This window comes from Herpailurus yagouaroundi, unplaced genomic scaffold (assembly GCF_014898765.1).
Source record: "Herpailurus yagouaroundi ecotype Mexico unplaced genomic scaffold, PumYag 426, whole genome shotgun sequence".
Lineage (NCBI taxonomy): Eukaryota > Metazoa > Chordata > Mammalia > Carnivora > Felidae > Herpailurus > Herpailurus yagouaroundi.
The window spans coordinates 37677-51903 of NW_024412643.1; the positions used below are offsets into that span (position 1 = coordinate 37677).

General features: G+C 36.3%; 1 protein-coding gene across 1 annotated transcript in view; it reads right to left on the bottom strand.

Moving 5' to 3' along the window:
* The window catches only part of LOC121022553 (RING finger protein 17-like), a 66439-nt gene that overhangs the window by 35238 nt on the left and 16974 nt on the right, over positions 1-14227 (bottom strand). The window contains exons 4-8 of the mRNA XM_040463749.1: positions 9798-9909; positions 8803-8886; positions 7517-7617; positions 2100-2271; positions 622-698 (exon numbers count right to left, since the gene is read on the bottom strand). Of these exons, the coding sequence (XP_040319683.1) occupies positions 622-698; positions 2100-2271; positions 7517-7617; positions 8803-8886; positions 9798-9909 (546 nt within the window). The remainder of the gene's footprint in view (positions 1-621; positions 699-2099; positions 2272-7516; positions 7618-8802; positions 8887-9797; positions 9910-14227) is intronic.

Genomic DNA, 14227 nt, shown 5'->3' on the forward strand with positions numbered 1-14227 from the left:
CCCCCATGGGTTCCTGTTAAGTTTCTCAGGATCCACATAAGAGTGAAACCATATGGTATCAAGACAGAACATTTTTAAATGCTCTAATACAAATTTGTTACTTTCTTTAAAAGTCAGTGGCTGACATTAAAAACCCTAAAAGACAACAATTTTTTTCTTTTTCCTTTTTTTATATTTAATTTTTAAAATTTATATCTAAGTTAGTTAGCATATAGTGCAACAATGATTTCAGGAGTAGATTCCTTAATGTCCTTTACCCATTTAGCCCATCTCCCCTCCCACAAGCCCTCCAGTAACCCTGTTTGTTCTCCATATTTAAGAGTCTGTTTTGTTCCCCTCCCTGTTTTTATATTATTTTTGCTTCCTTTCCCTTGTGTTCATCTGTTCTGTGTCTTAAAGTCCTCATATGAGTATTATGCTCAGCGAAATTAGTCAGAGAAAGACAAATATCATATAACAATTTTTTTCTAATGTGTAAGTTACTATTACATTATATGGTTGTTAATTTGGGAAACATTTGTGACCCAAATTTCAATTTATAATTGCTTGCTATTTAATAAATCTAGGCTCTAATACATTTTATACTTAATTGTTATGTTCTCCTGAGTTATAACTTCTTACCTGGGAGAATTCCTTAGTTTTAGAGTGCTAACTTGTAACAATTCACTCTCAAATGTTAATTTCAAAGTACGGATAATCTAGAATCAGAAGAGAAGTGTTACTCAGATGTGAAATTTAAAAAAAATAATTATTGCTAAAACAAATTAAGATTTTAGAATTAAAACTATATCCTTTAATAAGTGTTTTACTAATTAATGTGTTCAAGGTTTGATTTTAGGCATCCAATGAGAGCAAATCAAGTGTTTATGAATTTTTTCCCTAACGAAATTTAAAATCTTTTAGAGATATAAATAACAGATAACAACAAAAGACAGTAGTTAACAAATAGAATATAGTTATGTAATCACAGAAAATTCTGATCAGATTCACTCTGCACTTGCACTGCTATCCTCAAATGTCTTTTTTGCCTCATCTTCTTAATGAATCTAACTAGGGAGAAGACCAAATCTTATCACTTTTTTACACCTCCTAATGCCTCATGTGTAATACAACTGGAGAGAGGCCTGACCAAGTAAGATGGTGGCAAACTCTTCACCCTTCACTTATAGACTTTGAAGGCAGAAAAACCAATGGCTTCTATTTTATACCTCAGTTCTTCCCAAACACATGCTTATCTGTGGGAAATGAGACCATGAGGATTCAAAGACAATAGAGTAGGATCTATATCCAAAGAGAGCAAGGTAGAACTCAGAAAAAAAAGATCAATGGTTAACCCTGTCTTGTCAAACAATCTCATCAGAAACATGTTTTTATTTTTGCCCAACTATGCTCCCTAGGCACCTGGATAGATGACAGGACATACTGGACACACCCTGTCTCTTGACCTGCATATTCGGAGAGGCAGGAAGAAGGGGGAAAAACCCTGAATGAGATCTTTAAGTTAAATTTTATTTTAGAGAGAGAGAAAGCAAGCAGAGCATGAATGAGGGAGAAGGGGGGGGGGGGGAGAGAGAGAGACTTTTTTTTTTTTTTTTTGAGAGACAGAGAGACAGACTCCATGCTCAGCACAGAGCCCAATGCAGGGCTTGAGCCTGTGACCCTGGGATCATGACCTGAGCCCAAATCAAGAGTCAGACGCTCAACTGCCACCAGGCGTCTTTTGAATTAAGTTTTTACGAGCTGACAGACATATCTAAATTCATATCATGAAAAGAAAAACAAGTCCCATTAAGTTTGCTGCCCTTATATATCCTCATTTTTTATTCAAATGTCTTAGGAACATCAATTTTCAACTCAATGTCACCCTACTTGCTTTCGGATTGTGTGTTATAAAGACCTTACTGAACCATTTCCCTAACTGGTAAATAACAAAAGGCTAAATAAATTAATGTTTGTCTTAGAATTCAAACTAAGAATTGAGGCCAAATAAATTAGGATAATCTAAAAATATATTCTTCTTAAGTCTTAAATAGTATATTCCAAAGCATGTAAAATAATACACTTCAGAAATAATTTATATTATGATCTATTAAAATCACCTGATTCAGGTCACAATAAGTCCTTAAAGAAGGTGCTGATTTTAACTCTCTTGCTATCTTCATAGCTGCAGCCAAATCATTTTTTTTCTCTTCCATGTAGCTTTTAGCCATTATTACATTTGACAGATAATCATCTGTATTTCTTACTACTTCTTCACACAGGTTCTTTTTCCTTCATATAAGATCCCAAAATTATTTTACAGTATTTTATAAATATGCACATGAAAGTAAGTCTATAGTACATGAGTAGTAACAAAAGGGTAATTTCACTAGTTTATGAACATGGTAAATGAGGCATTCAATTCAACTGAAATATATTACAATTGAAAACTATGTATGAGTAACTACAGAAAAAGCAGGATATAATTGTCATGTCACAGAATTACAGAAGACAGACCCAAGATGATTCTACCTAAAAGAGAAATCCTATCTTGTAATCACTTGTGCCATTTCAAAGACCCATTTGTATTCATTTCTCAAAAGTGATGTGCCTTCACATTTTAAAATTTCCATCAACACACACATAACACATAAATATACAATAAGATTTTATTTTTTTTATTTTTTTAAATGTTTATTTATTTTTGAAAGAGAAAGAGCATGAGTGGGAGGAGGAACAGAGACAGAGGAAGACACAGAAATCGGAAGCAGGCTCCAGGCTCTGAGCTGTCAGCACAGAACCTGACACAGGGCTCCAACCCACGAGCTATCAAAGAAAAGCCCTGGGCCAGATGGCTGCATTGGTGAATTCTACGAAAAATTTAAAGAATTAACAACAATCCTCCTCAAACCCTTCCAAAAAAATTGAAGGGCTGGGAACACTTTCTAACTTATTCTAAGAGGCCAGCATTATCAAAGCCATATGCAGACACTACAAGAAAACTACAAATATGATTATGATTATTATATGCAAAATCCTCAACAAAATATTAGCAAATTGAATTCAGCAGCATATTAAAAGGAGAATACATCATGACCAAGTGGGATTTATTCCTACATTGCACAGATGATTCAACACATGAAAATCAACGAACGTTAATACCACAACATTAATACCACAGCAGAAAGAAGTGAAAATCCCTACATGATCCCCTCAATCGATGCAGAAAAAGGATGACATAGGGACACCTGGGGGGCTCAGTCGGTTAAACGTCCAACTTCAGCTCAGGCCATGATCTCGCGGTTTGTGAGTTCGAGACCTGCGTCAGGCTCTGTGCTGACAGCTCAGAGCCTGGAGCCTGCTTCGGATTCTGTGTCTCCCCCTCTCTCTGTCCCTCCCATGCTCAAGCTCTGTCTCTCTCTGTCTCTTGATAATAAATAAACGTTAAAAAATTTAGAAAAAGGATGACATATTTCAACACCCTTTCATTATAAAAACACTAAAAGAAACAGGAATTGAGGGAGATTACATCAACGTAAAGGCTATATGTGAAAAACCCACAGCTAACATTACACTAGTTTGAGAAAAAGCTGTCAGTTCTTCACTAAGATCAGAAGCAAGATCAGGATGTGTTTTGGCCAATGCTATTTAACATATTATTGTTACGTTCTAGCAAGCATTAGGCAAAAAATAAATAAAAGACACCCAAATTGAAAAGAAGTTTAAATTATCTATTTTTGCACATGACATGATTTTGTATGTACAAAACCCTAAAGAGGCCATAAATATACTAGCAGGGCTGATAAATGAATTTAGCAAAGATGTAGGCTACAAAATCAACACACAAAAACTAGACACATTTCTATACATTAACAGTCTGACAAGGAAATTAAGAAAACAATTCCTTTAACACAAAACACAAAAGAATATAGTTAGGAATAAACAGACAAGGAGGGAACAGTCTGTACACTTACACACTATGCCAGATTACTGAAAGAAATGAAAGAAGACAAAAATAAGAGGAAAGACATCCCACATTCATGGATTGGAAGACCTAATATTGTTGACAATACCACCCAAAGCAATCTACAATGCAATGCAGTCTCTATCAAAATCTCAGTGATGTTTCAGGCAGAACAGAAAAACCCACCCTAAAAAAGTCATACGGAATCTCAAGGGACCACAAATTGCCAAAACAGTTTTGAAAAAGAACAAAGTTGGAGAACTCACACAACCCGATTTCAAAACTTGCTACAAAGCTATGGTAATCAAAAAAGTGTGCTACTGGCATAAGAACAGACAGACTGATGGAACAGAGATCCCAGAAATAAACCCTCACAAGATATGGTTAACTGAGTACTGACAAGCATGCCAAGACATTCAACAGAGAAAAAACCATCTTTTCAACAAATGGTGCTGAGAAAAGACATTCACATGGAAAAGAATGAAATTGGACCCTTCTCTCATACCATACACAAAAGTTCACTCGAAATCAATCAAAGACTAAGTGTAACAGCTAAAACTGTAAAATTCTTAGAAGAAAACATAGGGCAAAAGCTTCGTAACATTAGATTCAGTGATGATTTCTTAGATAGGACACCAAAAGCACAGGCAACAAAAGAAAAAAATAAATAGAACTTCATCAATAACTTTCATGAAAAGGCAAAGAGTGAAAAGGCAATCCACAGAATGGGAAAAAAGTCTCTGAAAACGACAGATCTGGTACAGGATTAATATCATTAATGTATAAAGAACTTCTACAACCCAACAACCCAACAACAAAATAAATAATCCAGTCCAAAAAGAGGACCTGAATAGACTTTTCTTCAAAAAAGATATATAAATGAGGAATAAATACACACATGAAAAAATACTCAACATAACCAACCAGTCATGAGGAAAATGCAAAAAACCCACAAGATTAGTGTTTAATATTCATTAGGATATGATTATTAAAAAAACCCAGAAAATAACATTGTTGGTGAGGAAACTGGAACCCCATGTACTACTGGTGGGAATGTAAAATGTATAGCTACAGTGGAAAACTTTGGTGTTTCCTCAAAAAGTTAAACATAAAATTATCATATGGCACTAAACTGGACATTAAAAAATGACTAACAAGGTAATCTTTGTTATGTATATATTTTTTTTCAACGTTTATTTATTTTTGGGACAGAGAGAGACAGAGCATGAACGGGCGAGGGGCAGAGAGAGAGGGAGACACAGAATCGGAAACAGGCTCCTGGCTCTGAGCCATCAGCCCAGAGCCCGACGCGGGGCTCGAACTCACGGACCGCGAGATCGTGACCTGGCTGAAGTCGGACGCTTAACCGACTGCGCCACCCAGGCGCCCCTGTTATGTATATTTTGCACCATAAAAAAGTTTAAAATGCATGCACATGACTTGTAACTTAAATGTTATAATTAACGACCACATGTGATATCGATAATACCAATATGGAAGACTAAAGAAATCAACCTATTTCATTCATAGTATATTGAAGACTATGTCCGAGGCATCCTAATGGGATTAAAAAGAAGAAAAAAGCACTAAGAGTCCATGGACAAATACTGTTACTAATTATATTACTTTTGGCATGTTGAAACTTTTATGATCCTATTTCTTGAATTGAAAAATGTGATTAAAAAATTGGAGGCACCTGGGTGGCTCAGTTGTTTAAGCATCTGACTCTTGATTTTGGTTCAGGTCATGATCTCGGCTCAGGTGGTGATCTCTGTTTGTGGGATCAAGCCCCATGTTGGGCTCTGCTCTCACAGGGTGAAGCCTGCTTGGGATTCTCTCTCTCTCTCTCTCTCTCTCTCTCTCTCTCTCTCTCTCTGCCCCTCCCCTGTTCATGCTTTCACTCTCAAAATGAATAAATGAACATTTTAAAAAATTTAAAAAAAAGAAAAATGTGATTAAAAATTATTAAAGATGTATTTTTGTATCCTTTGGATAAATACTTAGGAGTGCAATTGCTGAGTCATAGGGTAGTTCTTTTTTTTTTTAATTTTTTTTTTCAACATTTATTTATTTTTGGGACAGAGAGAGACAGAGCATGAACGGGGGAGGGGCAGAGAGAGAGGGAGACACAGAATCTGAAACAGGCTCCAGGCTCTGAGCCATCAGCCCAGAGCCTGACGCAGGGCTCGAACTCACGGACCGCGAGATCGTGACCTGGCTGAAGTCAGACGCTTAACCGACTGCGCCATCCAGGCGCCCCAAGGGTAGTTCTGTCTTTATCTTTCCAATTTGAAGGGGCACATGAACTCCAATATTTATAGCAGCACTTCAACAATAGCCAAATTACAGAAAGAGCCCAAATGTCCATCAACTAATGAATAAAGAAAATGTATTATGTATACATATATATACATATACTACATATATATATATACACACACATGTATACATACACATGGGTGCATATATATGTATACAATACCACCCTATATATGTGTGTGTGTGTGTGTGTGTGTGTGTGTGTGTGTGTATACACATACATGGAATATTAGGCATCAAAAAGAATGAAATCTTGCCATTTGCAACAACATGGATGGAGCTAGAGTGTATTATGCTAAGTGAAATAAGTCACAGAAAGACAAATACCATATGATTTCACCATATGATTTTGTTAAGAAACAGATGAACATAGGGGAAGGGAAGGAAAAATAAGATAAAAATAGATGGAGGCAAATAAGACTTAACTATAGAGAACAAACTGAAGGTTGCTGGAGGTAGGGGGTATGGGCTAAATGGGTAATAGGCATTAAGGAGAGCACTTGGGATGAGCACTGGGTGAAGAATCACTAAATTCCACTTCTGAAACCAAAACTACATTATATGATAACTAACTTGAATTTAAATAAAATTTTGAAAGAAAAAAATTAAAGATCATGTATATCAGAGTTTTTAAAGTGATGGATATGTAACTGTGTGGTATGTCTAGAAATGAGTGTTAGTTATTACTTTCTCTGATGCAAATAAACAATGAAAAATGATGGAATGATGTAGAAGAAAAAGCATGTTTGCATTTTTCAAGTAAGCAAAATTCTGCAACATGGATTCAGATTTTTAAAATAATTTTCTGTGCTGCTTTAAGAAAGAAGCTTATTTAAGTTAGCTTTAGAACCAGATGGCAAATAGCCAAAAAGTTTTTAAAATGTACAAATTGTTGTTTTCAAGTTGTAGACATCAACCTGTAGGAATCACCCATTACCTTCCAAACTCATTCAAAAGTTACTCATTACTTCAATTTATACAAAGAAATAAAGTGACAAGCTAACGTTAAAAACTTCAGTTTCATTGAGTTTCTATTTTTTTTTTAAGTTTTAGTTATTTATTTTGAGAGAGACAGAGACCTAGCATGCTCAAGGGAGGGGCAGAGAGGGAATCCCAAGCAGGCCCTGCACTGTCAGCATAGAGCCTGATACAGGGCTCAAATCTAGGAACTGTGAGATCATGATCTCAGCTGAAATCAAGAGATGGACACTTGAGCCACCCAGGCACCCTGAATCTATATTTTTAAGTTATTACCTGGAATCAAGAGAAGTAAAAAGTTGATCAAACTGTTTCTCCAGAACCTCTATAAGACTGACTGACTCTGCTTTTGTTTCACTGTGTATGTGTTCAAGCATCTGGAAAGAACATAATACAAAGACCTAATTTGGTATTTTTATTTTATAGAAATTGTACTGTTTAAATAATTTTAAAAGTAACAGGTACTTATTAGACCTTTCAAAATAACAACACAAAGGAGATTAGGTGATAAAAATGGAATAAGTTATAAGGTTCCAACTTTAAATCCTGTTACTTGTCATCAAGATCACACCTTTGTTGACACTGAGTACCAATAAACTGGCAAAAAGGCCTAGAAAATCCACTGTTTTCTAAATTTCTTATTCCTTTTTATCATTACAGGAAGAGCCACTCTGGATAGCTGAATTTGTCTCTGGAAGGATTCCTTAAATGAAAGAACCTTAATATGTAATATTAAAAAAACATACTTGAGTTAAAATGTTAACTATTCCACATCTTTGCACTTTTTGACAAAGAATTCTTGCTTAAGATGTATGACCCATTTTTTTTCCTTCCAATTTCTCCCTTTTAGAATAGGAACAGCAATCCCATACCTGTACAACCAATGTTGGAAAAACTGAATCATACCCTGAACCCCAGCCATACCTGATTTAGAAGATATTTAGATTAGATTCTGGTCTTAGACTTGATGCTGAAGGGATGGGGTGAATGTATTTTGCATGTGAAAAGGACATGAATCTGGAGATGGGTTTCAGAGGGCAGGCTGTTATAGGGTGAATTTTGTCTGTCCCCCTCCCAAATTCATATGTTGAGGTCTTAACTCCCATATCTGCTATACTCTTTTGATTGCCTTGGTTGTTAATTTGTTGTTATTAGGTGCTTAGGAGTTTGCTTTTGTCACCAAGTGAGTCTCTCTTTTGGGGGATGGAGTAAGGAAGGAAAGAGAACAAGACTTTGTGTTAGGGTATTCAGCTGAGTAATGCGCAATGTTAGAAAGATGATCTACGATATTTTCAAGACAAACTTCAGCTCACAGCAAGAAAGAATCGTGGTTCCTTAATAGTGCTCCAGTTTCAGTAGGCTGCTAGCACAACAATGCTAAGAGACCAATCTCAGCAGGCCATGGGAGTTTTCCATTCTTTTGTGTGTTTCTCTACCATTAGATTATCCTGTTCAATAACTCAGTGCTAAGCTCCAACTTCAGTAAAAAAAAAAATCCAAATGAACACATTTAAAGAACATGCCTTAATTCACAATAGGCTTTAATCATTCAAAATGCTTACTTTTACAGCAACACTTAATTGTTCAAAATTATAGCCCGCTATCTTCAACGCTTCCTCAATTTCTTCTTCTGCAGTTTTACTTTCCTAAGAAGGGGAAGGGGGACCACATACAAATATAAAAATAGATGCTTAGATACACTGTATTAGTTGCAAAAACATCAAGCTACAATTTTGGTTACAAAAGCAACAGACCACCATAGAAGTCTGAACATAATAAAAACAACACTTTCAATCCTACTTACCCAGAAATTCAAAACCATTAGCATTTTAGAGTTTTGATTATGGTATTCCAGATTTTTTTAGAGACCTTTTTTAAAAAAATGGAATATTCTGCAACTTAAAACTATTTTGAAAAAATTATCATGGCAATAAATGCACACACATGTAAAAATTAAGTTTTTAAAGAAGAGTATAATTTGGCTATGTTAAAATTTAAACTTGAAGTAAAAGATAGCAAAATTAAGTGCTTTCTCCATTCCCCAGATCACCAAAGTTCTCTTTAATAATAGTATTTTGGAATTTATTCTATTTCTAATCTTAAACTAAAACAATACATTATTTTACAGTAACAGGTAAGATTCAATCTTCCAACAATAACATCACCATCATCATCATAGCAAATGTTAGGCCTTTTAGCTGCCATTAAAATGATTTGAAAAATCACCTTTAGAATTTAAAACCTGTACTTTATACAAGTTTCATGTAATAGGATTCAATAACTAGGTTCAAAGGGAACCTACATATGGTTAAATGTCAAGAACACTACAGAGTTGGTCAAAGGAGAATGGGCTGCCTTAGGAAGAAATAAGAATGTTCAAGTATAATTATAATAAAACAAGAGATTCAAGTAAGGAGTATAGGTTTATCGCGTACCTTCATGCTTCCAAAAAATGTATAATTATAGGAACCTTGAGAAGAGACAATAATTAAGCTACCAGACACAAAGTAAAAATGTTTGGTTTCATCTTACTTCATAAGTAACATTTTTTTCATACCGCCATTACAGTTGAGGAGTTCAAAATAGTCTTGTGTGTGGATGTTGAATGTTCCAAACCAATAGTTAGCTGATCAGTAGTCTTTTTAAAGTCCTGAGAACAATTCCTTATCCTGAAAAATGTCAAGTACATTATTTCAGATGCCACATTAATATAACAGTTTTAACCTTCTATTCTCATTTTTACTGTCCATCAAAAATAATTCATATGATGTATTACATAATACTAACATGTACTGTTCGTTCTCAGTCATTTATAATAAGCAAAGAGAGAAGCGATGGCTAAACAGGCTTTCATATAAAACTTAATTTTAACCAAGAATTCAACTTCTTAGCAAATCCCTAAAAATAAGAGCTTATAGTATAAATTGTGCTTTAATCTCCTAGTTACCTCTCCTTACCTGATTATTTTTTGGTAGAGGTGTTGATAGCCACTGAACTGCCTTTAAGCTCAATTACTTATATACAAATGCCAGCTATTAATAGAATGTACTCACAGGCCTGGATAATTTACAAAAAGGTAATGAGTTTACCAGGTAAGTTAATGTGAAAAGAAAAAGTTCAGTTTCTTATCTACACATGCTAGACTTTTTGCCTATTTTATTTTTGTATCTCCCTATATTGGCTCACATATAGTAAACTCTTAGGTGTTTACTTAGTCATAAGCCTAAGATAGTTTACGGAAGAAATTATGTTGTTTAAATATGTTACCTTTACAGAAAAAATAGACAAATTTTAAACATTAATTACTTTGAAAAGTGAGTATTCATGTTCTTGAAAACATGTGAATACATTAGCCCCAAGAAGTCCATTTTTCAATTCCTGTTTCAAGATATTAAAGATAAATCAGGAAGGAAATACATTATGTATCAAGGGATGTTTATTTAAAAATAAACAATTATTTTAAACCACAATCTACTGAATTTAGGGAATAGGAGGTTCTAACGTAAGTATACTTGGTATGGAGAATTTAAAAAAAAAAACAGTAATTTGGAAAAAATTTGGGTACTTAAAATGGATTCATCTACTTCCGAAAGTGAAATTTCACTTTATAACCATACTACAACATATGATATATATCTAGACAAACACATAATCATATTTAACTTATATAAGTTTTAAAAAGTCAGAAAATTTCACATAGAAGTCTAGATGTCTATCTTCTCTTGGGGGAATAAAAAGGAAGATTTGGAAACACTGGATTTGTCTTAACACACAGAAGTAATTGACTGGAGCTGAGAATGGGCTACCTCCTTTGGAGGGGCCTTCTTTGTCTGCCACAATTCATACCACTCATTGTTTAAACTCTGTCTACCTCACCTAGTGAGTCATCTGCTGGACCTCTGCAGGGACTCAAATTTGTTGAGGCCATTGAGTCACAAGGAACCAAAAAGATTCCTAAAGATTGATTCTAATCATTTCACACAGAGCATTTGGAGGAAATGCCTGGAGGAATACAAATATAGGGGTTGGTACTCAGTAAGCCAGAGTTCCACTGGTTCTCTCAATACCCAGCTGCCAGACTTTAGCTAAGTGGTTTACTACCTACAGAGATAACTATTCTTTTGGTTTCTGTTGAAGTACCCATTTAAGTCCAGACAGAGAAGCTGCAGCCGTCATGTGAAAGACTATGAATGCTAAGTCTAAAAAATTTTGGATTTTATTTAGATAGGTAATGAAGAAGCATGGAGCAGGGAAAAGTATGGATGTACTAAGAAGGTAGTCAAAAAAGACTAAGTAGAAATGAAAGATAAATTATGAATATGGAAGATACTGTGGAAGTTAGGGTTTACAGGAGACAAACTGAATGGGATATGAGGAACTAGAGTGATTTACAGATGCTCAGTGCCATTAACAAAACGGAAACGTTTTAAGAAGTTAAGATGGTATAGAAGTAGGGGGACCAGGTTTCCCTCCTCCCTCAAACACAGCTGTATTGAGGTCAGAACACTTGGAACACACAGGAAATCTATCTGGGGAATGACAGAAAAATCTCCACAGGTGGAAGGAGATAGTTTGGTGGGACAGAGGTGTGTGTATGCAAATTGGGGGACATAAAACAGCATGGCAATGGAGGAGAGGGATCCCTTTATGTACAGAGATGAAAGGGAGAGAAAGAGAAGCTATGGATTGTGGTTTTGTGTTAGGACAAGAAAAAAACCTCTCCGGACCATGGACTGGGGAATGAGAAACACGGAGAGTACCAGCCTCTACTCTGCAAACAGCCTTAGGAGCTGAAGAATGGAGATTTCAAAAGTGCATGACTCTCCAGACCATGTGCATGTGCTAGTGGGGAGAGAAGCCGGTCCTCCGGCCTGGTAGCAATCTCAGGGGTGCATTGGGAGAGAACAGTCCCCTCCCTTGAGTGCTGTGGAAAGAGGGTATATTGCTCCTCCAAGGACAAAAGATCCTGCAGGTGCTAGCCATATTGGCAGGGCAGAGCAGCGCTACCCCAGAACTGGGTCTTCATGGTATGGGATCCTTTAAGACATCAGGTTTTGAATCCAAGCTAACCACCTAGGAGGCGTGGGACAACTGTGGAGCAGGACAAGCCCACCGCCCATGCTACCCTGTAAGGGCTGCCTTAACAGCATAGTTTGAGACTCCTGGTCTGGGGAGGAGAGACTGGGGTGTCACCATTTTTCTCCCCATCATCAACACAGTGGGGCTTCAGGGAACAGGACAGTGGCCCCCATGGAGCAGGATCCGCTTACACTAAACCCCACCCCTCCGTGCCTGGCAACTGCTTATCTACTGGAGCGAGACTGACCCAAAGCAGGTAGCTGACCTCTCCTCCAGACCAGCACAGTCACTGGTCCCAGATACCAACAGACAAATGTCCTGAGTTTTAATTTTTTAATGTTTATTTTTGAGAGAGAGGCAGAGCACGAGTGGGAGAGGGGCAGAGAGAGAGGGAGACACAGAATCTGAAGCAGGCTCCAGGCTCCAAGCTGTTAGCACAGAGCCTGATGCAGGGTTCGAACTCAGGAGCCATGAGATCATGACCTGAGCCAAAGTTGGACGCTTAACTGACAGACACCCAGATGCCCCTGTCCTGTGATTTTGTATGTTAGTCTGTTGCTCTTTTTTTTTTCCCTCTTCTCTTCCTTTCCTTCTCTTCTCTCTTCTTTTTCTTTATATTCTCTTCTTTTTTTTCCTTTAGAATCAGGTTCATACTTGCAAATTTGATTTTTGGTCAATTCTTAATGTATATATATACATTTTCTTCTTGTTCTTTCTCTGCTTTGTTTCTTTGTGTAATCAGGCATTTTTATTCTTTTTACACCTTTTCTAGATCTCCTTCTTTATTTTCCTTTCTCTTTCTCTGGATTAAGACTTATAGTTTCTCTGATTCTCTGCTTGTTTTTTTTTTTTTTTCTTTTTCCCCTTTCATTTTTCTCTTTCTATGGGATCAGGTCCCCTTCCCTTTCTTTCAGGGTTACTTCAACGAAAAATCAAAGCACACCTGTCAGAAGGTCTAAACAATCCACCACAATGAGTAAGGAGGAGCTTTGTAGAAGACTGATCAGTGGAGTAGAGCAGCCAAATACACAATAACAGAGTGCACCAACACACTCTAAAAACACCTCCTGAAGGCCAGGCCCTGGATAGTGTATGACCCCTTTTTATATAGCAGTTCTCACAGTTACAGGACACATAACAAGCTATTAAAACATGTAAAAGACACAAACCTAGCCAAAATGATGAAATGGAAGAATTCTCCTCAAAAGAAATACCAGGAAGAAATGACAGCCAGAATTGCTCAAAACAGATATAAACAATATATATGAACAGGAATTTAGAATAACAGTCATAAGACTAATAGCTGGGCTTGAAAAAAAGCATAGAAGACAGCAGAGAATCTATTGCTGCAGAGATCAAAGACCTAAGAAATAGTCATGATGAATTAAGAAATGCTATAAATGAGATGCAAAATAAAACAGATGCAGTGACAGGGAAGATGGAAAAAGAAGAGGGGAGAGTAGGCAAAATAGATAAAATTATGTAAAATGATAAATCTCAAAAAAAGAGGGAAAGAAAATTACTAGACAATGTGGGAGAATTAGAGACCTAAGTGATTCAATGAAACAAAATATCTGTATCATAGGAGTTCCAGAAGAAGATTAGAGAGAGAAAGGGGCAGAAGATTTATTTGAACAAATTATAGCTGAGAACTTCCCTAATCTGGGGAAGGAAGCGGACAGCCAAGTCCAAGAAGCACAAAGAACTCCCTTCAAAATCAACAAAAACAGGTCAACACCATGACATATAGTGAAACTGGCAAAATACAAAGATAAAGAGAGAATTCTGAAAGCAGCTAGGGACAAATGGGCCTCAACCTACAAGGGTAGACACATAAGGGTAGTAGCAGACCTGTCCACTGAACCTTGGCAGGCCAGAAGGGAGTGTCACGAAATTTTCAATGTGCTG